The 25,869-nt window shown below is 39.4% G+C and overlaps 1 protein-coding gene across 1 annotated transcript; it reads left to right on the top strand.

The window, feature by feature from the left end:
• The first annotated feature begins 1,724 nt into the window (after positions 1-1,724).
• On the top strand, positions 1,725-23,803 carry slc9a7 (solute carrier family 9 member 7). The gene is made up of 16 exons (XM_086046902.1): positions 1,725-2,345; positions 3,936-4,141; positions 4,230-4,307; positions 6,575-6,651; positions 6,996-7,108; positions 7,293-7,398; positions 8,185-8,326; positions 9,075-9,180; positions 9,808-9,896; positions 11,098-11,211; positions 11,286-11,397; positions 12,258-12,411; positions 18,800-18,863; positions 19,440-19,522; positions 19,998-20,103; positions 22,637-23,803. Exons 1-16 carry the CDS (start codon positions 2,054-2,056, stop codon positions 22,880-22,882), a joined length of 2,088 nt encoding a protein of 695 aa, XP_085903028.1. The 5' UTR covers positions 1,725-2,053; the 3' UTR covers positions 22,883-23,803.
• Positions 23,804-25,869: the final 2,066 nt, after the last annotated feature.

Here is a 25,869-nt window from a genome sequence, read left to right as displayed (position 1 = left end):
TAAAAATAACGATGTGGTTTTAAAATACACCTTTTCGAAGTTTAAACTAAAATTTAAGTTCATTAACAATAAGATAAATACATTTAAGACTGCATTTTTGTATAGGAATTCCAAACGTTCATAGCATTCAACCTTTTAATATTTCTACCATCCTAAAAAACGTTATTTTTCTGTATGATATTTTTCTGTATGATAGCCTAGTCATGCGTCGCACGCCGTTTAATACTATCATATTGATTCAAACGATTATTATATTCTTTTAAGTGGTCAATGTTAGCCAGGGTTGAATTATATAACATTCACATTTACCACTGACATCGAATGCACCTTAGTGCACACGTTGGTCACGCCTCCCTGGGTGTTTCCTCCCAATAAGAAGCAGCTGTTGTACTAAAAAAAAAACTTACAACGTGTAAATATACAGAATTTGGATGATCAAATGATGAATAATTTATAGGCAAAAATTGCAAAAATCCTGCAAGAATGCAAAATCATCCAAACCAACACCCCAAGCAGATTACTTTGCAACTTAAGCTACTTGCTCACTCTAATAATAGTTAATCCACGCCTGAGTGTCAAGGATGTTTTCTAAACAGGCTCTGTTTTCTTTGCAACCTCTTTTTCATCCTGATGAACCAAACAACCGCAACCCCCGAGGTGCTATTTAATTTTCTCTAGGCAAATAAGGGTGTGAATAATACAGGCACTGAACAAGCCATTTCTCCTCTGTATTTCATTACTCAGCCAGCATGCCTTGCAAAAAAACAAAAAAAAAACAATTTGTCCCATCATTTCCTCAAATCAAGGTCAAACAAGCTTCTGTTGTTGAAGATCAGTGAAAGTTAGTCAAAATAGAAGCCAGATGAAGCTACTGTGGGTTGAGCTTTTTTTCCTGCACTGTGGTTGGATAGGATTGTAGTGAGGTATGTAAGACTTCATGGCTTCCTGTAAATCGAGCAGTGACAGTGTCGCAACCTCCATAAAAACCAAATAGTTACAATAACACCTTTAGCCTCGCATTCCATTTTAATTATATGAGCATACTTAACAGTGTTACGCTGTGAGTGCATCTCTCTCGCTCATGTTGACTCACCTTTACCACAACAATGTTCGTATGCCTTTATGAAGATGATAATATTTATTGTTAATACACCATATACAGTAGTACTACAGTAGTAGTAACAGTTTAAATACAGTGTATAAATTCGTGGGTAACTAATATACAGAGTTCTGTTATCGGACCATCTCGTAATCCAAAGCATACCACATTTTATGTCTTACATCTCCCTACAAGGCACAATGCGCTTCACACGACTTCTCATTCAGCTACTGATGACACAGCATCAGGAGGAGGGCGTTCGGTATTTTGCTCAAGGACACTTTGACATGGTCACAAGGGCTGGGGATCTGGGTTGGGAGACCACTCTACCAGTGAGCCATGGCGCCCCCTGTATCTATCTATCTATCTATCTATCTATCTATCTATCTATCTATCTATCTATCTATCTATCTATCTATCTATCTATCTATCTATCTATCTATCTATCTATCTATCTATCTATCTGTCTATCTGTCTGTCTGTCTGTCTGTTCGTCTGTCTATAGCTGCGACAATTCACAACAAGGTATTTCTTTCTCTACTCTTACAGGAGACAAAGTCCATCAAGTGAGTTTCCTGCTTTGAATAGGACTGGATTGCAAAATCAAACCCCCCCACCCCCCACATCCCTTAAAAAAAAGTCATGACTCAGTTGCTTGGGGGTGATGTTTAGGGGCGTCTACAAACAGAACTGGTAAACGTGCCCCCCCCCCCCCAAAAAAAAATCTCACATTCGCATACAAGCGCACGCGCACACGCACGCGCACACGCACGCACACGCAGTCGCGCGTCGACTGTGCCTTTAAGCGGCGGGGCTGACCGGCGTGCCATGCAAGCGGACTCTCGGTGCGTGCTCTCCCGCATTGACATGGCCTAGTGGGGCGTCGTGAGTGTTCAACATCCTCCTGGCGCCGCGGTCGCAATCCCCGAGAAGACGACGACGACGACGACGACGATGACGGTGATGATAATGACGGTGGTGATGATGATGGTGATGATGATGATGATGATGAAGATGACGACGGTGATGGCGGCATCCGGGCATGAAAAGGACGTCGCCGCCGCCGCCGCCGCCGCCGCGCTGGAGGACCTCGCCACGGAGAAGGAAGCCGAGGAGAGCCACCGGCAGGACAGCGTCAATCTGCTGACCTTCATCCTGCTGCTCACCCTTACCATCCTCACCATATGGCTCTTCAAGCATCGGCGCGTACGCTTTCTGCACGAAACCGGCCTGGCGATGATTTACGGTGAGGCGTGCAGTGTTCGTGAAAGTATCCAGAATACTGAGCTACGCTAGTGGTAGGGAGTAACGAAGTATAAACACTGTAGGTAGATTTCCAGTATCCTACTTTACAATTCGTTTTTCTGATGACTTTTTTCTTTTACTCCCTACATAATTGGTATCGCTATACTTTCCACTCGTTACATTAAATAGTCAACTTTTGTTTTGCTCTGAGATGTTTGTTCTCTTCCGAGATGTTGGACTTTGTATGTGTTGGATCATGAGGTGTTGTTTTCCATATGGTGCACATATGATGTGACATGCGTTGGATCAAGAGGTGTTCCTTTCAATAGATGTTGAGCTGATGTGGTATGCGTTGGATTATGAGGTGTTCCTTTCCATACATATTGGACATATATGGCATGCATTGGATCAGGTGGTCTTCCTTTCTATAGATGTTGGACATATGATGTGGTATGCATTGGATCATGAGGTGTTCTTTTCCATAGATATTGGACATATGATGTGGCATGCTTTGGATCATGAGGTGTTCCTTTTTATACATATTGGACATATCTGGCATGCATTGGATCATGAGGTGTTCCTTTCAATAGATGTTGGTCACACTACAGTACAGTATTTTAATTTTGTTGAAGATTCTTAAATTTTCAGATGGTGTAAATTGCAGTCATATATGATTGACACTATTGTTGCCCTCAAGTCAGTTGGCTAACTCCAAAAATGACCAGATGAAAATCATCTTGTCCGGTTGAGTGAGGCTATAGACACGCTACTACATGGACAAAGATATTGGGACAGACCGCTTAATCAATGAATTCATCAATTGATAAGAGCCCTTTGGTGTTCCCGACCCTTAATAATTAAAGGTATTTGCAGGGTGGGTGGGTGGCTTTTCTGTTCCAAGTGCACAAAGCCAACACTCATTAACCTTATGAAAAACAGATGACTTCATTCGTTGTTTTTTGGGTGCTTTTGGGAAACACAAAAGACTCTCACTTTCCCGTGGTTGCAAACAGAAACATTAGTTTGCACTCTTTATGTATGCGCGTGGTGCGTTTACACAAAGACTTGTAACATATTCTATTCTCTAAATTACTGCACAGGAAGATTTTGGACACACTGTAAGATGTGGTAGGACTTGGATCATAAGATGTTCCTTTCCCTACATAGATAGATTGCTGGATGTTGGGTATATGATGTGGTATGTGTTGGACAGAGACATTCCTTTCCATCGATCCTAGATGTTGGACACATGATGTGGTATGCTTTGGATCATGAGCTGTTTCCATTGAAAGGTCGATTTGGGCATACTGTATGAGGCGGTGTGCTTTGTATCATGAGATTTTCCCTTAAATGTTGTACATTTGATGTGGTATGTGTCGGATGCCAAGATGTTGCTTTCCATAACTGGATGGATGGATGATGTGGTATGCTTTGGATCATAAGCTATTCCTTTTCATCCATCGATGGATATTTGACATATGATGTGGTATGCTTTGGATCATGAGATACAGATTTCCATCGATGGCTCCGTCCCATCACTTGTGGTCCTCATTGTTGATCAACTGGCGCTCCCCCCCCCCCCCCCCCCCAGGCCTCCTGGTGGGCGTCATTCTGCGTTACGGTATCCCCGCCACCAGCTACCACAACAAGAGCCCGCCCAGCTGCGCACTGGCCAAAGGGCCGGCGAGCAGCAGCTTACTGCTCAACGTCAGCGGCAAGTTCTTCGAGTACACCCTCAAAGGCGAGATCGACTCCCGCGACATTCACAACGTGGAGCAGAACGACATGCTGCGCAAGGTGATGTCACAACAACAACAACAAATAAAACAAAATGTCCTCCTCCTCCTCCTCCACCGATCCCTGGTGTTCTCTCTCTTTCTCGTAGGTTACATTTGACCCGGAAGTCTTCTTCAACATCCTGCTGCCTCCCATCATTTTCCATGCCGGCTACAGCCTGAAGAAGGTGAGATGGAACACATAGCCACCAAGGTATTCTTCCCATTCTGGAAGCGACCATTCCCTGTCAACCAATCAACACCCTGCACACCAGTTTAGCTCTGCTCATTAAATCGCTTGGTATCCCAATGGCAGGGTGCCAAAAAGCAGCACATAATGATATTTAGTATACTGTTCATTTGACCCTAGTTTGGTTCATAATGTTGCTGTTAAATCGTGACATCACACAGTGGTGGTGACAGTTACATCGTGGCGGATACATCGTGACAGTCGCATTGTGGCGTTTACATTGTGGCGTTTACATTGTGGCGTTTACATCGTCACGGATACATTTTGACGGATACATTTTGACGGATACATTTTGACGGTTACATCGTGGCAGTAATATATAGATGGTTACATAGTGGTGATGTTAACATGGCGACAGTGACATTGTGACAGTTACATCGTGACAGGTATACATTGATGGTTCCATCGCGACGGTTATAATGCGACAAGGTTATATGGCGAGTGTTACATTGGTGGCTTGTGTTGCAGCCTTGTGCCGTGTCGTTACCTCATGGCGTTATATTGCAGTTGTCCAAGGTGGCGTTGCATATTGACATTGTATTGTCCATTACATAGCGTGACAATTTTGGCTTGCAATTCAAAGCAAGAATTGGAACAAGCGACGGCTCGTTAAAAAAAAAAAAAAAAAAAAAAAAGAAAAAAAAACTTGGGGACCTTATAAGTCAAGATGCTGGTTGTTTTAGTCAGGATTTTGGAAAAATATATTTCCCATGACAATATTCAAATTCCCTATCAAGAGCCAAAGTAAAATTTTGAAAATTCCTAGTTTATTCATGTTCATTCACATTAATTCACATTCATTTGCATATGTAGTTTGCACCTTTGAAAATTCCTGAAATTTGGAATTCCTGGTTATTAATAATAATTATAGATAATTCCTGGTTAAGTTTAAATGTGTATAAAGCATGCAGAGGGGTAAAACTATATTAGTATTTTACTGTATATGGTTTCTGTATGGGGCAGATTTTCACCTATTCCATGTGGGTCTGGAATGTATCCCACGAGATAAACAGGGGTTCACTCTTCTACTGTAATTAAAATCTCAGTGTAGAATTTTAAAATGGTAATGTGAGGCTCCAGGTGGTTCCACTGGACAGAAGGTCAGCCAAGTGAAGCCTTCGCTGGCTGTGTAAACCTTCGAGTGTTAGTCAAGTGTTCTTGTTCTGGAGCAGATGTCTTTTTGTTGTTTTCATTCTTACATACGCACGCACACACACGTCTGTCTTGGACGCTTGCCGGTGTTTGGGGTAGTGTGGCCTTACCTTACAAGAGATTTGTAATAAGGCAACATTTTAAAAGGCACCGAACTGTGGGGTCGCGTTAAACACTTTCTAATTACACCGGCGGCCATATTTGTAGTCCTTATGCATTTGGTTGACCATCAGAATTGTACAGTAGTGTGCTTTTAACGAAATAAAACACAACTGTACTACATACAAAGATAATCAAACACAGTAAAATATAATGTAAAGAAATAAACTAGTTTTATAAAGTGTAATGAATTAGTGTCCGTACTGTAGGATCTGTGTGTTGGATGTGTGCCTTTAAAGGACGTGGCCTTGTGAGTGACATCAGGAGCCAGTGTGAGCTTGGTGGTTTGTCCAGTTTAATATTGTACTACTTCTTTAGAAAAACATACGGCAATGACAATTCAATGGCATGTAAAGAATTTTTGTTTCAATTCACTGGCATTGTGCTGCTGCTTCTGGTGTGCTCCCATTGCCAAATTCCGAATTCCCCTACAATAAACTTCGGCTCCATTTTTTCTTCACTTCACTCGAATGGCGTGGTAGCCGAAGCTATCTCCAATTTTGATTTGCAACACAAAGCAAAAAAGAAAAGGACTATGCGACTGGTCACGACTGGTAAAAACTCAGAAGTTGGAGTACTAGTAAGTTAAGGTATCAATGCAATCACTTGCCCTTTAAAACCGTTACATAAGTGGTTTTAACTGGGGTAAAGCTCACATAAAGATGTGCCAGTGTTTGATTTAAAACTTGTCAGTTTGGTCCATCATGTGTCACTAACCCCCCAAACACAAACACACACACACCCACACACACACACACACACGCACACTCTCTCTCCCCCCCAGTTTTTGCTGACATTCTGGTTACACATCCGGCACACATATCCTGCACATAAATAGGAGAATATTTTCCCTGACTAAGCACTTTTCTTATTCTGCTTTTCACCCCCCGCCAGAAACACTTCTTCAGGAATCTGGGCTCCATTCTCACCTACGCATTCCTGGGCACGGCTGTATCGTGTTTTGTGATTGGGTGAGCGTCCACTAGGGAATTTTTTTAAGGACAGTATATGAGCAAGTGTTGAAGCTGAACTGTGAAGAAAAGAACAGTTTTTACACTTCTCATTCATTTAATTTCATTTTGTTTCACTTTCATTATACTGCAACTGCCATTAAAAAATAAAAATAAAACAATTCTATGATCAGGAGGATGGCACTGTATTCATTACGGAGGGGCATTTGATTGAAAAAATGTTCACTTCACTTTTTTGACTATAAATTTTAAAATTTCATTTAAAATGAAATAATGTAATATTTTTTTATTATTTATGTATATATATATATATATATATATATATATATATATTGTCATTGCAGGAATCTGATGTACGGCGTGGTCAAACTGATGCAAGTGGTTGGCCAGCTGAGTGACAAGTTCTACTACACTGACTGTCTTTTCTTTGGTGCCATCATCTCCGCCACCGACCCAGGCACGAGACCACGCCCAACTTCAGTGTTCAGTTTGAGCTTATTAAAAATTCACGCCGCACGAAGAATACAACACATGTTCATTTTACTCATGTTCTTATACATAGCAAAATCATAGAAGCTGACCATTTGGAGGTGGTCCCTTATGTACGTGTAACATAGATTTTATTTGCCCAATGTGTTTAGTGACGGTGTTGGCCATCTTCAACGAGCTGCACGCGGATGGCGACCTGTACGCTCTCCTGTTCGGGGAGAGCGTCATGAACGACGCCGTGGCCATCGTGCTGTCCTCGTGAGTTGCTTCTTTCTCAACATTTTTACACCAACTACATCCTCTACTGTAAAAATAGGTAGCTCCTGCATTTGGAAACAAACATCTGGACATTGTACTCCTTACTTTGCCAAATTAGCCTTGTTACATTTTCCACTAAATCCCCACAAATACTGAAGCATTAAAACTAATTTAAATACTTTAACATAAAAACGATCATGCTTAACAATTAATGCAAATAACAAACATAATATAATATAAAGAACTTTAAAGCGGAAGTCAACCCAAACATATTTTCATATAGAATGTATCTAATGTGATCAAATCTGAAACACAGCAACAATTTAAATAGTACATAACCTACAGGGAGTAATCTGTCTCTATAACATATATCTATAGCATATATCCAATGTAAAAAAAAAAATATCTACCCCCCCAAAAAGCTTCAAAAACAAAAATTGCAAAATTAAAATACAAGCCAAATAATAATAATAATAGTAAAAAAATATATAATATATAATAATATTTATTATTATTAATTATAATAATAATTAATATTTTTAAGAACATAAAAAGTACAGTACAGTAGTATTTTCTTTTTAAACCAATTTGAATTTTGAGTGATGTGAAGTACTCTGTCTCCCTCTACTGGCAAATGCGCATAACACTCCTTGTGTTGAACCCATGCAACATGAGTATGATTTAGTGAAAAAAATCAATAAATATTAATAAAAATAAACCAAACCTATGACCATACCGTTGTCTTTTTCCCCCTTTTTCCTCTTCTTTTTCCCCCCCAAATGTCAGCTCCATCATGGCCTACCAGCCCCGAGGCGCCAACACGCACATGTTCGACGCCTCGGCCTTCTTCAAGTCTGTGGGTGTTTTCCTGGGAATTTTCAGTGGCTCCTTCCTAATGGGTGCCGCCACGGGGGTGGTCACTGCCCTCATATCCTTTTCTTGAATACTTCAAGTCAGTAACAACAAAAACGAACACCCCTGTTCAAATGGCAGGTTTTTGTGATTAAAAAAATGAGACCAAGTTGAATAATTTCAAAGCTTTTTTTCAGTCAGCACACACCTGCCACCATTTGAAATGCCTATGATTAACCCCAAATAAAGTTCAGATGTTCTAGTACGTTTTCCTAGGCATTTTTTGTAGCAGACTTTGTCCTAAAATTACTAACATAAAAGTCAACGCCGGTTTAAAAGTTTTGCAAAAACACACTTGAAATGTCCAAAATGCTTGTGAGAAAACATTTTATGGTCTGATGAAATCCTAGTGGATACCAAGTTATAGCCAAGATCGGCTGTTCTAATAAGCTTTTATAGATATTTTACATTTTTATGCTGCTGAAGGTTTTGCACTAATACTGAATGCTATTTGGAACTAACATTCGACCTTTCTTTCATTTAGATCATAACACATTTCCCCACATGTGTTTGGATTTTATTATGGTCGAATGAAATTAACAGATCCTTTTTTTATCCACTGTAGCTAAATATAAAAACGTTGTCGCCGTACGTACTTAAGTAAGTATATTTTTCAGGTAAAGTTATTTGCGCGGGATAGGGACCGAGCGAAAATCCGCTAGTTATGTTTGCCACCCCAGACAAGATGTCGTTTTTGATTTGTTATCATTAGCGATTGCTAAACGTTTGTGGAAACGCTCCTTAACTGCAATCCTTCTTCGTACGTGACCAAGTTGACCAAGCTGCACTGCTTCCCCCTGCTGGAGACGGGCCTCTTCTTCCTCATGTCCTGGAGCACATTCCTGCTGGCCGAGGCCTGCGGATTTACGGGTGAAGAAATTCATCATAATTAATAAGAGGCTCATAAATCAACTAGCCACAAACCGCATAGAGTCATACCTCAAATTAACGGATTCCGGATTTAAAAATGTGATATTATTTTGTCATTATGCATCCATATTCTGAAGTGGTAACAAAAAAAAACCATGCAATCCAAGGTCAATTTTGACTAGAAGTGGGGCCATAAATCAATTTGCTCCAAACATAGATATTGATGTTAGCTTAACAGATTTGAACTGTTGTCAAGTTGCCTTGTCTTTTAAATCTTATTGAAATCTTATTTAAAAGACACTCAACGTCAGGTCGAGACCTTCCTAGATCAGCAATTATTTTTTCATTATGCCTTGATATGCTGATGTTCAGTAATTGCAAAAAAACAGAAGCCATAAACGCCAGGCCAATTTCACCATTAAAAATTATATTCTAATATAATTTATATTATAATTTATATTATAATATAAATTATATATTATTATAATTATAAATTATGTTGCCAAAAAAAACATGGAGTCATACCTCTAATCAAAGGTCTCCGTGAGGGCTTCCTGTATGTGCAATTATTTAGTCAATATACCCACACGTGACGGCATAGTCACCAAATAACCCGTCTTCCTGCAGGTGTGGTGTCTGTGCTTTTCTGCGGCATCACACAGGCTCACTACACCTACAACAACCTCTCTGTGGAGTCCACCAAGCGTACAAAGCAGGTAAGCACCACCCTCCATTGCATGTTTTTTTTGGGTGGGCGACCCATATCTACACACACACACACACACACGCGCACCCCCACCCACACACACCCACACACCTACATACCCACACACACAGCAGTGGACAGTATCCCCATGCCAGATGGCGCAACGATCTGCCTGCTGTGACCTTAATCGCCACCAATCGTCTGACAGGACATCCCTCCTGACACTGCGGCTGTTCAGCCTGTTAAGTCATAGTCCACAGATTACATATACAACATGTTCATATTTTTCCACAGAGGAAAGTACCATAGAAATTTAATACAATAGTATCCCAGAGGTCACACCATTAGGTAAACATGCAGTATTGCCACAGTTACTTTAAAAAAAGTTACTGATGACTAATTAAAGCCGGATAACAACTTGTCGACAGTATGGGGTGTACAAGCAACCTTAATAGCTTGGAAACATGAGCATCTCTATTTCTATCATTGGTGTAAGTACACGTGAGATGTCAACGTATTGAAAACGTGACGTCAATACCCCCAGATGATTTGGCGTAGATGCCCTCATCCCATAATGCAGTGAACTGTTGTAAATCGTTATGCGCCATTCACTCCATCAATTGCATCTTTTGTCTCGATTGCTTTTTTTTTAATGGAAGGATAAGCGGTGTCAATAATGGATGGATGGAAGTATATCTGTGCCATCAGATTCTGAATTTGGATTATATCAATGCACGCTTCAGCTTCAAATTCAACTTTTAGCTGCAAAACATCACTTGCATGTCACTAGGCCAGCGAGGCCTCAGCAGTCGAGGCGCCAGCAGCATCCAACGCTGGCAGGTCATGTTAAGCTCCTCTGTTTGGCTGACTGCTTCATCGATTGCTTTGGTCTGCCTTCTTTTGGTGACCTTGAAGTGATTTTTGAAGCCAAAGTTGTACTTGAATGTTGAATTTTTGAAGCTGAAAAGTGGACGTTGAGTATTTTTTATAAAATTCAGTCAAGAAAAACACAAAATGTATTCATATTGTGATGGTAAGTTAAAAATGAACTCCGCAACTTTGCTATTAAGCTAACGATATGAATCCGCAATTGTTTCCGACATTAATACCTCTCAGCATGTCAACCAGAAATCTTAGTAAAGATTAACCATTGTATTTGACCTCAACAGAAGTCTAGGTGTACCTAATTTGTATTCCACGTTCTTCCTCAGCTCTTCGAGGTGCTTCACTTCCTGGCTGAGAACTTCATCTTCTCCTACATGGGCTTGGCTTTGTTCACCTTCCAGAACCACATCTTCAGCCCCATCTTCATCACGGGTGCTTTTGTATCCTCAACAGCTGCTGCCAAAAATGCTTCATTTTTTGGGGCATGAAAATGTCTTAACCAATCACCTGCCAGATTGCCATCTTCCTGGGACGAGCCTTCAACATCTACCCGCTCTCCTTCCTGCTCAACCTGGGCCGCAGACACAGGATTAAAGGAAACTTCCAGCACATGATGATGTTCGCTGGTACGCCTTTGCCTCTTCTTCTTCTTGATGTGCACCAAAACACCTGGAAAATCAATATGCCACAAACATCGAGTCGGTGTCCAATTAAAGGTCTTTATTAGGCTTTTAATGATCTGACATTATTTTGTCACAATTAACAAAACAAACAAACAAAAACTAAAACTCAGCTACTTGTCGATATTAACTAGTAATGGTCGTATTTTTATTTATTTTTTCCAAACAACCAAGTTGAGCCACACGTCAAATTGAACGTCTTATTTGGGCCTCTTCAGATTTTACATTATTTGATCATAATACCCTCAAATTAAGACATAGCCAAAAAACATTGAGCCCCAGGTCAAATTTCACTAGTAAGAGCCACATATTTTTTTTAAACAAACCACATCAAGTGAAATGTCAAACTAAAGGTCTTAATGAGGCATTTCCAGATCTGAACATTTTTGGTCATATTATAAAGTAATAACCCCAAAACTTGCAACACCAAGTAAAGGTTGACTCGTAACACAGTCATACATGAAATGTCTTAATGAGGGATGGATTTGTCATTATTTTGCTATTCATATTATGACATTTTAACAACACCCTCCCCCCACTAAGATCCATGTTGATTTTGACTAGTAACAGGGTCATAAATCTTTCACAAAAAGTCACACCTCAAATTAAAGGTCTTAATGAGGGTTTCGTGGATTGGTAAATAATGTGTCATTTTGTTCTCTTACTTTGATATGATGGCCCAAAAATTTTGTTTTTGTTGTCAATTGACCTAGATGTTCAAGGCCAGCAAGAAATCTGGTCATGCGATGGTTAATATTACAAGTTGTCTTTCATATATTTCTTGATGGTGTGACTCTGATTTGCAGGATTGCGCGGTGCGATGGCGTTTGCCTTGGCCATCCGTGACACGGCCACCTACGCCCGGCAGATGATCTTCACCACCACGCTCCTCATCGTCTTCTTCACCGTGTGGGTTTTCGGAGGCGGGACCACGCCCATGTTGTCTTGGCTGCACATCAGGTAACATGCCGCTATACGCATCTTCTCCTACAATGTTCTCATTCACGTTCGTGTATAAAGTATGTATCTATCAGAAATAATAAACATGCCACACCGTAAAAAAAAAAAAAGTCACACTTTGCTGGTACGAAAAAACTTGTAACCTTATGACTGATTTTTTTTCTGAAAATGTTGTCACAAAAAATACATTTTCGATATTCCAACCAAAAAAATAGGGGTTTTTTTTCAAGAAAACTGTCGCAACCTCACGACTTTACCCTCAAAAATTGTTTTTTTCAATGAAAAAATCCAAACTCTAATTCTCTCTTGAAAAAAAAAAGCAATCTTAAAAAAAATCAATTCTTGAAAGCCATGACCTCCTTTTTCAGAATTTTGACAAAAGATATATGACTGAAGAAAACATATTTATATTGAAATAATTTATAATCAAATCTTTTCTTCTCTTTTCTTCTTCTAGTAGTACTTTTTCAAGATTTTTTCAGAAAAATACAAGCTTTCCTTTAGAAAGCAATACTATTTTTTTCAGGTGCTTATTTTTTATTTTTTATGAATACTATTTCATATTTTGAAAAAAATCCTTAAACAAAATGCTTCTTTTTCCTGAAAGATTTTTGTGGTATTAAATGGAGTGAAATGGAAATTATTTTCAAAAAAACAATTCAAGAATAAGTAGTACATCATTCAAGGAAAATGTTTTAGTGTTATAAAGATGTATTTTTAAAGAAAAGAGTAGTATTTTTCAAGAGGAAAAAGCAATTTTCAAGAAAAAATTGAGTGAGAATGAGTACTTCTCTTTTGAAAATATTGCATTTCCCCTGAATAAAATACTACATTTTCTTGAAAAATACATTTTTGTTCGTGAAAATTCATCCCCCTGAAAAATTTCTGAACCCGAATCTTCTTTTCCAACCAGTCCTATATATATCTTTGTCAAGAAAAAAAATCAAGAAAACCAAAAATTAAAGAAACCTGAAGAATAATTTATTTTCAGGAATCATTTTGTTTATTCATCAACAAAAGTTGCGACCTTCAGAGAATGGGTTTTTTGCCATGAAAAATAGTTATACTTTTGTCAAAATGTCAAACTTTACACACAAGCCTAAACAAAATTCATTTGATAACATTGTGACTTAGGCATGCTCTTTATTCTTATTTTTGACCTTTCTCTGTATTCTTTCCAATATGAAATCTCAGTAAACATATGAAATCTCACAACCTCTTCTCCAGCATTTGATGCATTTGTGTTCTTTTCCATGAAGTTAAATATTTATATTAGATTTGATCAATGAGGCGAGACTTGTTCTTGCTACTCTTTCTCTGATTGGTTGTCCAGATGATGGGGCCAGAGTCCCCAATTTCCATCTGTATGCTTCTGCTACTTCCCTCGGAATTCCTGCATATTTAATTTGTGCGCCTCATTCTGCTCCACCCACCAAACTGTAAAACCAGTGTTTCCTAAACTTTTTGCACCAAGTACTACCTAATAAAAATACTCCCAAGTACCACTACAATGACCAACATTAAAATGCAGAAGCGCATTAGGCCTAAGTGTTCATCATAAACGAGGCTTAGGTTTTATTCCTAAAAGTATATTTGATCATTCTTATAAGCCACTATATAATTATGCACAGTTTAATCATGAACACTCTGTGTAAATATAGGAAAATAAAAAAAAACGAATTCAAAAATTGTTTATGTATTGCACTAAAAAGTTAAATACAATTGAGCTGTACTTAGGTAGTGATTCTTTCAAGTACTGCTAGAGGGAGCCTGCATGCACACTTTGTGAATCACTGAGTTAGATGACTAATGCTTGCTTCTAGCCTCTTATTATAAGTGTTGCTCTACACACACACACATACACGCGCGTACACGAGGGAGCGTTCCTAAAGCGGATTATGCGCATGTGTGTGCGTGTGCAAAAAAAGAGGCTGTGTTTAATATGAGTAATGCGCCATGGGTGCGAGGAGGAACCATTGTGTTGCCGTGTAGCTCTGCCAAAATCTCCCCCTCTTGAACGTGTTGCCACGGCAACGGGGACATGCTGCTCTAAGTGCTCCTCCACTGCCCGGTATCGTTGTTGTGATGATGCTCATGGCCTCCACCAAGGAAGGCGGTCATGTATTGCTTTTTATGTCATGTTACGCCAATATGTGACAAGATTGGACAGTGAAAGGGTGGACATTTTTTAATCCTGGTAAAATTTAAAGAGCGCATGATGGACCTTCACCTAGCAAGCTGACTGTGGAACACATTTTTCAGTATCTGAAACATTTTCAATCAATTCATATGTATGAAAATACATATTTGGAAGGTACATTTTTAAAAAATAATAAATAAATGAATAAATACATTCTGTCCCTGTGTGGCCCAGTACCAAATGGCATGCAGACTGGCAGAGCTGGGCACTTTACTAAAAATTGAGTGTCCGTTATTCATTATCCATCTGCAGTGTGGCCCGGGGTACCCTTCCGTCATCCGCCCTTCGCCAACAACTCACTATTTATTTATTTTTCCTAAAATTCCCCATGAAAAAAAAACATTGAAGACGTGAAAACACGTCCTTCGGCACTGAGTGACTAAATCAGAATATCGTGTTCCGACTAGTGTCAATTGCTAATTGGGTTTATGCCCTAGATACCTCCAAAACATTCCAACAAAACAACTGTACAGTCTAGAACGCATGAGAAAAGGGAACTACGGTGTTTACAGCTCGACATGAAGCATTCTGGGACTTCACAGTTTGCATTCCCATCTGGGGGCGTGACGTCACGTATGCGCCATGTCACGTTTCAACCACGCGAAAAATAATAATGGAGGAAGCAGAGAGATTTCGCATTTTCAAGCTGGATACACAGTCACTATTTTGAGTTTGTCACCGAAAGAAAATATTAAAGTATGTTCACAAAGTGTTGTCTAGCTTCAATAACACCATCAGTACATCACATTTAAAAAAAAAAAAAACATATTGATCGCAGCCCATTCATAAAATGAAAGACCCACAAGGCTGTGTGACTGCATTGTATTTGACCCAAGTTCTTCCACAGATCCGGTGGTCAAACATGGGAGCGACGTAGACACGGCAAGTGGGCGTACATCAGGTGGCGTACCGTCACAAGAAAGTACAGGAAGTGGTGGTGGGAAATGAAAAGATGGCAACCTCACAGTGGTGATGGCTTTTTTGGTCTGGGGAAGCGAAGGTGTCTATGGTGTCTTCTGCTTGTGTGGTCTCGGTTACCAAGTCTATGTGGTGGTAAGGTGGTTTTAGGGCTGGCTGGATTGCAGTGGCGGGATGTGCATTTGGTAGTGGGGACTTACTCAACTTAATCCACCTCTTAATACCGCCGCTGCTGCGTGGCCATGATAGAAATCATCAATACTATATAAACACGCAATGGAACTGCATGCAACTGTGCCGCGTACGCCATCTGCTGCAATTCGCAATCATATTCATTTGATAACATGACCGGAAATGTTTTTTTTTTTTTTTTTTTTTTAAATATTCCATACTCACCAGAGCTGATTATAAAGTTAATTCATTTGTGAAAAGTGCTACAGATGTGTTCTGTTAGTCGGACAGTTTTTCTCTGCCCATCCAGTCAGAGGAATATACACTGTAATCATCTTCGTCCTTATTATTTTTATTTTATGAAAATGTTTAAATGTTGGACTAATACTAATTAAAATAATTACAAGATGTATTTTTTATTGTAAATTCGATACAAAAAAGTTAATATACTAACTGCTTAAAGTGGAAGTCAACCCAAACATATTTTTTTCAAGAATATGTTCCCAGCAGGCCCACTAGTTGAAACACGGCATTCTGATTAATTTTGCGTTTGTGGAATATAAGTTAAGCAGCAAAAGGCACTCGATTTTAGCCATCACATCACAACTGATCACAATGACCAATCACGGCTCAGATTCAGAAAACAAATCAGCCGTGATTGGTCGTTGAGAGCAGTTGTGATGTGCTTTCCAGTTGACAGAAGACAAAATGGCCGCTCCCAGAGATGGCTAAAAATGAGTGCATTTTGCTGCTTAACTTATATTCCACAAACGCAAAATTAATCCGAATGCCGTGTTTCAACTAGCGGGCCTGTTGGGAACATATTCTTGAAAAAAATATGTTTGGGTTGACTTCCGCTTTAAAATGTGATCATTTGTTTAAATGCAATTATTAGTCTTACATTAATCGTTACGTAGAAAAATTAGCTGATATATATTTTTTAACCCTTAAAATAATTATTTGAATTGAATAACAAATTTAGTAATTGCTTCGTAACTTTTTTTTGATCAAACTATTGTAATGTACAGTAAGTAGTCGCTTTGTCACTAAATACTTTTTTTTTCACAAAATTGTTGATCGTTGCAAAGTAGACTATATTTTTATTCTAAAATTAGATTTGTAATATTTGCTTTAGTATAATAACCTTGTCGTTGTTATTAATGTTATTATTAATAGTAGTAATTTTTCTTTAGCACATTATTTCATAATTGCACATTCACCTAATGTATTGATGTGATTATAGTTTGGCAAAAAACAAAATATTAAGCACAGTAAAGTTCCCTGTATCATACGAGTCTGTTCTTCACCACAATAATAAACTGTTCACTTAACAACCTCTCCAAATGGGCGATTATCATTGTGACGCCATTTTCACGGTGGGCCCCATCTTAGTTCCTGTGCGTGTGTCGATGATGTGAAAGCGGAAGGCGTCGTTTCAACACGGATTCCGCCATTTTGGGCCGCAGACAAAATAGGACGTGATGAGCAATCGCGGATGGCTATGCTGAGACTGAGGGGGCCCGGGGGTGTTTTCACGATTAGCGGACGAGCGGAAGTCAGTGGAGCACCCTCTTACATAAGCGTGCATGTGTGTTTGTGTATCGTTAGTGTATGTACGCACGTCTTATCTTCCCCTCAGGGCCCTGCAGTTGTCTTCATCTCATGACAGGCTTTTTTTTTTTTGTACCTTCCGTGACCCTTCATCACTCTGAGATCCTGCGTTTGTTTTAGGAAAATTCAGCCCCCAAAGGCAGTTGGCTACGTGGAATTTGCTCGGCATGTCCATCATGAGTAGGCCCAGATAAAAGTCTCAAGAAGTCACGCCTGAAAATAAACAGTCATTTTGATTTGAGGCGGCAAAAAACTGTAAAAGCTAGACGCCACAAGGTCGGATCATGACAAAATGCCCCCCACCCCAAGGTTTTTTTTTTTTTCAAATTCAGCTCCCAACGCTAGTTTCAAGTAGCAACACGAAATTAGGTAGTTGACATGAGTAGACCTACAGTACAAAATAGTCTCAAAAAGCCATCCCTGAAAAAACAAAGCAAGGCAGCCCATTTTGGTTTGAGGCGGCCATTTTATGGTCATTTGTCTAAAATGGCTTTTCCAAACCAAAATGGCAGACTTCCTTTTGAATTTCAGGCATGGGGCTTTGAGACTTTGTGTCCTGTCTTGACAGACATAATAACATTTTTATGTAGTTCGGTAAAACTGATGTCGGGAGATAGAGAGTGATTGTTTCTAATGGGAGGATTTATGGATGTCTTTTTTTTTCTTTCTTTCGAGTGGCTGTCGAGGAAAATTCGAGGAAAAAGCCCCTTCATCCTGAAGTGATCATTATTGTGTATTGTGTAGAAACTTTCCCACTGGTTATTGTTTTCAGAAGTTCATAGAAGGCCACACTTGTCTGCGTCGACTCGTGTCCAAAGAGGAGATTATAGTCGACTGCTCCCCAGCTTATGTGAATTAAGAGTGCCCCTCTTGAAAATCCTGCTTGTGACGATTTTAATCCCCCCGTGCTGTAAGAGACACCAGAGGGGGAATTACTGTATTTATACCTGTGAGTGTTTGACATATGGGTATGTTTTTTATTTATTTATATACAGTACTTTTTGCTAGTATGGTAACCAGGCTTTTTTTGTTTGTTTATTTTGAACCCAACCATTAGTAATGAATTACGTGAAATGTAAACATTTTCATTTCCACCCCTTTAGCCTCCATTACATGATCAATATGTCAAATATGCTTTGTCATTTTCTTCTATTTCTATAACATCCAATATAATATTATATACAGTATGCAATATATTAAATCCACTTTTGAGGATTAAAGCTACTGTATTTAAAAATTATTTCAACAATTTTTTTTTTGGGGGGGGGGCATACACAAGAAAATTGAGTTATCTAAACCTTCCAGTGTTGCTTGCAAACTCTGCAATATCTTGTTTTGAGTTTGTCAGCCACAACAAGGTCCGTGTTGATGAAACAGGATGTTGTGGCTTCTTTTTTTTTTTCTAATGACACCTCATTCAGGGCAAGCAACATACATATCCAGAATGAGACATTGTGAGATGATTATTTGTGTCTTTCCGTGTTGCAGGGTGGGAGTGGACCCAGATCAAGACTCGCAGCCTTGTGCAGACACCTTCCAGGTCCTACAAGGGGTGAGGGAAATACTGCTATAAAATTATTATTATTACATGTGTTTATTTTATTTTTTCAAATGACTAAGAGGTACAGTATGACATTCAACCTGATTACATTCAATGTAAAAACAGATATGCGAAGTGAAAATGCAGGATTCCTTTAATTTAAATGTTTTTTAATGTACATGTCTTAAATTAGACAAATTGATGGATGGAAATGAAAATAAAAATTCATTGTTTGACTCAACGATTGACACGTGAGAGCGTCCAATGTCCATTCACGGTCCCATCACGTCATGCGGGAAGGCGGGACTTAAGGCGAGACCTCACGTTTGTCTCCTATGTACGCTGACACTTTTAGTTCTGCTTCTGAAATTGGAGAGAGGAAGAAGACTTGAAACTAGTTCAGCGTGTCAAATCAAGAAATGGAGGCCAGCTGCTTAAAGAGACAGGACGACACCTTTCATTGTTTTGCGAGTCAGATGATAATTTGGGCATCAAACATCAAATCCCACAATGCAATTTTGCGTGTTTATTGTTGGGTTTGGATTACTCGCAATGCAATACGTGTTTCTTTGCCTTTGAACTGTGCAGGATGTCCCCCAGGGTGAACGGCAGAGCAAAACCAAACAGGAGAGCGCCTGGCTCTTCAGGATGTGGTACAACTTCGATCACAAGTATCCTTTTTTTTTTGTATGGGAATAATAGGAAGTGTATTGATATATTTATGGATTCAAGTTAAGATTAAATTAATGTAGTTAGAATGATCATGAATAAGAAAACAAGACAAAGTGACAGGGACTCTATATATTATGCAAATTAGGTTGTAACAGATGCTCAATTTTTAGGAAAATGGCTCTGGCAAATAATTTAAGTGCATCACCGCCACCAGCATGCTGAAGAAATTGACCAACAGGCGGTAGTGCATCACTACTGCTACTCCAAATAAAAAATATTATTCCAAAAGATGAGTGAAGAAGTGCAGAATGAGGCTGTTGTAACGTTTCCATAGCAACATGGGGGCAGAGGACTCTGGTGCCCACCACGTAGCAGAAAAAGGACAAGGAAGTCGGCAGGAACAGAAACTTCAAAAACGACTTCAAAAACTCGTGAATTTGACGGGTTGAGTCTTTTACCTTAACAGCCGTTCAGCTACTTGAAGCCCATCCTGACGCACAGCGGACCCCCGCTCGCTTCCACGCTGCCCGGCTACTGCGGACCCTTGGCCAGCTGCCTGACCAGCCCACACGCCTATGAGGTCAGTCAACAACTATTCCAAGCAAACCTACTTTACGGAGGCCTGTTTGTGCCAAAATTAAATAAAACAATAATACATTTACATCATTACAAAGGTAATTAAGTGAATCATTAAAATGTCAATTAATTCATTACAATGTGAGACAACAAATAATCTCCATATAACATCTTGGGGTCAATTGTTTCCAGGCAGAATTTGTGGGGCACAATCAAGTGTGCCCAAATGCAGTCAACAAACTGGCATTTGTTATATACATGCATTTGTAAACTTGGGGCAGAGGGCTGTGTTGCCCCACACTACAGAGAAAGGACAGGCAGCGCGGTAGGACAATTGGACATCCACATATAATTTTATTCATTTATTCATTTATTTTACAACTTTTATTTGCAATTAATTGATGGTCCTCTTAACAGGTTTGCTGTACTGTAATTATCTATAGATGTCACAAAGTGGCAGCAAAGGACTACTTTTGTCTAAATGAAACTCCTCAACTCACTTCAACAGTTCCTTGACACCGAAATACCACCGGATGACACCGATGCAAGACTAGTGTCGCCTCGGCTGAATCACAAATATGGAAGGATGATGCTAGACAAATCATCACAATTTAATGACTAGAATTTAAGTAAAAAGTCACTATTTTTTCACCCGAGCGTATGTCGTAACTTTGATGAGGCACTTCCCCATGTATCCATATTGCAAAAAATCTAAGTTTTGACATTGTTTTCTGGCCACATTTACTGTAATAGTAACCGGCTTTGTTCTTTTAGCTTTATAGCATCACGGCTGAATTACCATGCTTACATCACATGACTGGAATTTGAATAAACGAATCATGAACTTATTTCTTATCATCATGAAACAACACCACGACTTTGCAGTGCCAACAAACTGTTTTACACGATAGCTAGATAAATGTCATGTCATGTCATCTTCCAAACCGCTTATCCTATACAGGGTCGCGGGGAGTTGCTGGAGCCTATCCCAGCCGTCAATGGGCGAAGGCAGACGACACCCCGAACTGGTCGCCAGCCAGTCGCAGGGCACACATAGACACTGTCACTGAGCGGGAATCGATCCCACGCTGCCCGCACACAACTCAGGCGTGTGTACCACTACACTATCAGCGGACAGCTAGATAAATGCTAATATATAAATAAATCTTAATACGTCACAATGTAGCGGTGTACAACAAAAGCACATTTGAGGCTAAATGCCATTTCTTTTTAGCCTCAGGAAGTCTTCCCTTGGGAATACTGAAGCTTTTTCACTCGGGAGAATCGGATCGTTGTCCGGGTGTTCCCGCCTCCTGCCAGCAAATGCGTACAAAGGAGAAAATGGATGGTCAAGAAGCCTTTTTATTTGCATTACGTGGACACAAAAGGCCTTTTTTCTGCATCTCTGCGCAACCTCAATGATGATCAGTGCTCTAAGACGCTGTGCTTCGGATAGTGCTCCTGTGTTTTTCACAGTGCTGTATATATATAATATATATATATATATATATATATATATATATATATATATACATATATATATATATATATATATATATATATATATATACCCTCCCGGTGTGTTGCCGACATAAATGTCCCGTCCCCGCCTGTTTTCCAACGTCCCGCTGTGCCCCGCGGCCTGCTATTGATCGTCAGCCATCAATGAGAGTGTGAAACCTCATGCCGCAACACAGGCAGGAAATGCGTGAATGAGCATCATCAGCATGTGGCCTTCAGTTGCACCTTTACATGACACTGAACCAGAGTGTCGCTCAGTAGGGCAAAGACCTCCTCCAAGGCCCCAAGGCCCACTTGTTAAGAATTGACTGTGTGTTTGTCCGGCTGTTTGTTAGTAAGCAGGATACTTCCTGGTTAATGGAGGACTCAGTATAATACATGCATTATTTTATTCACTGCCCTAAAAAGAAGGCAAATTGTTGGTGTTGCAATTTCCTCAAAAGAGGAAAAATGATTGTTGCACTTTTCGAAAAAGACCAACGATAAATGTCGCCCTTTCCGAAAAAGAAGACAATCTATCGGTGTCGCACTTTCACAAAAAGAAGAAAAGCTGTTGGTGTCACACATTACTAAAAAGAAGACAAACTATTGGTCTTGCACTTTCCTAAAAGGAGACAAACTAATGGCGTCGCACTTTCCTAAAACTAAAAGACAGACTATTGGTGTCACACTTTCCTAAAACTAAGACAGACTATTGGTGTCACACTTTCCTAAAAAGAAGATGAACTATAGGTTTCATACTTTCGAAAAAAGAAGACTAACTATTGTTGTTGCATTTTTTTCAAGTAGAAGACAAACTATTGGTGTTACACATTCCTAAAAAGACATTCCTAAAAAGAAGATAAACTCTTGGTATCAAACCATCCTAAAAAGAAGACAAGCTACTGGTGTCACACATTACTAAAAAGAAGACAAACTATTGCTTTTGCACTTTCCTTAAATCAACCTATTGGTGTTGGTGTTTGCCGTTAAATTCCATCCGACGTTCACGTTCCACCCCGGATCTGCTTTTCCAGAACCAGGAGCAGCTGAGAGACCCGGACCACGATGACGGCGACCTGTCCTTCACGTTCGGCGACGCAGCCATCGCCACCAACGGGCTGTCAGGTGACAGCTGCGCCAGCACGACAGGGTGGAACTCCAACGGAAAACGCGGCGGCAGCACGTCCGAAGAAGCTCTAGAGCGCGAGCTGGACTCCCGAGAGCAGGAGCTGCTGAGCCGAGGCACCCGCTTGGTTTTCCCCATCGAGGATCACATCTGAGACGCGCTCGATTTGCTCGCAACTTCCCGGATATCTTTTATTTTTGTCCAATCAGGCCAAATATGGCCTAACTTGAAACATTATTAACATTTATTATCTCCGTCAAGGCACTTGTGTTTCCATCATCAGTGTTGGGTTTCCCTGGAATGTAACTAGACGTCGGTCCATGGTTTAGCGGCGAACGATGATCATTTTTAACATTTATTACCACCACCAAGGAGCTTGCCTTTTTATCAAGCAAAAGACTAACCCAACAGTAATGGGTTAGTCCATTCATTGTTTGTTGTTTGTTTTGTTTGCAACTTCCTGGATACATTGTTTGTCCAACGTGGCCAAATGTGACATAACTGAAGCCAAAAATTCAGTAGATGAACGATTATTACTATTCACGATTACTGCCTCCCACAAGGAGCTTGTGTTGTCATCGTCAAACTTGGTACCTTTTTTGTCCAATGAGCCCAAATATGCTTTGGCATCGGTCCGTAATTTAGCAACATCAGCGATTCTTGATTCTTATTTATTAAATATGCCAATGAGTCAGTTATATTTTTCAACTTCCTGGATATTTTCATCAAACAGGACCAATTATGACTTGACATAAAATAGGTCCATAATTAAGTAACTTCAAATGACTATTGTCAGCATCAACTACCTCCTCCAAGGAGTTTTTTCATCATCAACGTTGAGTTAGTCTTGGGGTTTGTTTTCAATTCTTGGATTCTGTACTTTTTTTGTCCAAGGTGGCCAAAGATGACTTCCGTCCGTAATTTTGCAAATTCAAAATATTACTCTTAGCATTCATTACCTCCATCAATGAGTTTGTATTTTCATCATTGGTGGCGGGTTGCTCTCTTTTTTTCTTTTGTCAACAGCCAAATATGACTTGAAATGTTGTCCATAAATTTGCCACTTTAATAATTATTGAGTTTAGCATTTATTACCTCCGCCAAGGAGCTACTCTTTAAATCATCAACGCTGGGTAGCCTTTATAATTCTTGCTTGTTTTCAACTTTACTGGAAAACTTTTTTTCCCATCCAACAGGGCCAAATATGACATATGTTTGTGTCAATTATTAACTTTGACGATTACTTATTTTAGCATTCATTACTTTTGCCAAGGAGCTTGTGTGCCTAACATCATCTTTTTTTTGCAAATTCTTGGATACTTTTGTGTCCAATGTGGCCAAATATGACATAACACTGTATAACGTGGAACCTTTAAGGTCAAATTCAAACCAGTCCGGGACAATTTTACTTATTTTCAATGGCAATTGAAATAGTCCATACATTCTTAACTCATTCAAATGTAAAAAAAGAAGTTGACCATGGTGTAATAAAACCAAAATACTGTAAAACAACTCCTTTTTAGCATAAAAACAATGGAGAGGAGCAATGCTGCTACCTGAAGGCCTTTTATTGGTATTGATGGAATGAATACGTGTTAGTGTAGCAAATAATATTTCCAGTTCAAATGCCATTTATGGTTCTGTGCCGTCGACTTTCTCGACTTTCTGTTTTGGCATCAAGAGGAAAAAAAGCCAAAGAAAAAGCGAAACAAACTTGAACAACGTGTTACACTGGAGGGGTGTTCGACTTTAGTGGTTCCACTGTTTACTCATTACGTGTGTGTGCGCGCGCATATATATGTAGTCTATTCACTTGTGCAGATCATCATCGACATGTTTTGCTAGTTGAAGATTGCTGTAACTAAGTTTTGCTCTGACCAACCAATCAGAACTATATGATTGGTTAAAGCTGTGGTTCTTCATTTTTTTTTTTCCATCAAGTACCACCTTAAAAAAAAACATTTTGCCCTGCAAGTTCCACCGTCATGACCAAAATTAAAATACAAGTGTACTAGTAGGCCAGAGTGTTTATCAAAACTGGGACAGAGGTTTCATTCCTAAAAAGAATATTTCATATTATTGTAAGTCAATATAACATGATGCACAGTTTTAAGATTAACACTGTGCTTAAAAAAGGAAAACTTGAAGAAAAAAAAACCTTAAAAGCTTATTGATTCAATTATAGCGTATTGCAAATTCAGTAAATCTTAAATAAAAACTGTCCTTTAATAAATATTTAAAGACAAAAAGTTAACCTTAAAGATTAAATGTATTGAACATCAAAGTACAGGAGGCCACACTTTTTAATCATGAGAATCACCATGCTAATAAAAAAAAAAAGCCCTATTGCTAATACAGTTACATGGGCCATCACGACTGATTCTGAAGACCCTGTGCAGATTACATTGGCATGGCAACACAGAGAACCTGAAATCTCATTGGACAAAAAAAAAAAGAAAAAAAAGTGGGGTCAAGAAAAGTAGCGTCATAATGTAAATGGGCCACAATGGCCCACTTTGTTGCTTCTCATGACTGTTAACAATTGCAGCTGTGTCCGTCTCATCTTTTTGAGCCTTGGCTGAGGACGCACATCAAGCCCAAAAAAGCTTAAGGGTGCGGTTATTTGTCATTTATGTTTTTCCCCCCCGAAAATGCAGTGTAATGAATCAAAAATTTCTGCATGAAATCATATTCTCAGGGCATGACAATAAATGCTGTCTAAAGCCCCAAAATGTAAGACGGCTAATATGGTTTCTTTGTTGCATTTTCAAAATTGACCAAGAAAATGACTGAACTTAAGAAAGGTTTATCGTACAATAAATATAGATTTTTTTTCTTTCTAAATAATCCTCAATAATACACTCTAAATATAACCAGTTTGATCACCCCAAGAGGAAATGTGGTTTTGCACTATCATGACATTTTGTAGCAAACGGGGAGGAAAAAAAGGCCTCAAAGTGATGAAGATGCACGAGAGGTTTCCTGTTACGTAACACAATGCAGTTTGTGGCGGGGGGGCTGCCGCCAAGCGAGGCAGTCACGCTTACTCCGCATGCACAGCGTGCAAATAATTGTCCCGACCGGCGGCCAAGTGTGACCACTGTGTAGTTGATGTTTCACTGGAACGGTCTTTTCGGGACA

Source organism: Filicampus tigris, chromosome 12, assembly GCF_054856515.1.
Source record: "Filicampus tigris isolate MCC_2025a chromosome 12, RoL_Ftig_1.0, whole genome shotgun sequence".
Lineage (NCBI taxonomy): Eukaryota > Metazoa > Chordata > Actinopteri > Syngnathiformes > Syngnathidae > Filicampus > Filicampus tigris.
Note: the sequence above shows the minus strand (reverse complement) of the source record. Positions and strands in the feature narration are given on the sequence as shown.

Bases quoted from the DNA above. Each gene is read 5' to 3' on its own strand.
- slc9a7 (XM_086046902.1), top strand. From the start codon at position 2,054: ATGACGGTGATGATAATGACGGTGGTGATGATGATGGTGATGATGATG. The intron at 11,398-12,257 runs GTACGCCTTTGC...TCTGATTTGCAG, and splicing joins GCACATGATGATGTTCGCTG to GATTGCGCGGTGCGATGGCG. The intron at 18,864-19,439 runs GTGAGGGAAATA...TGAACTGTGCAG, and splicing joins CCTTCCAGGTCCTACAAGGG to GATGTCCCCCAGGGTGAACG.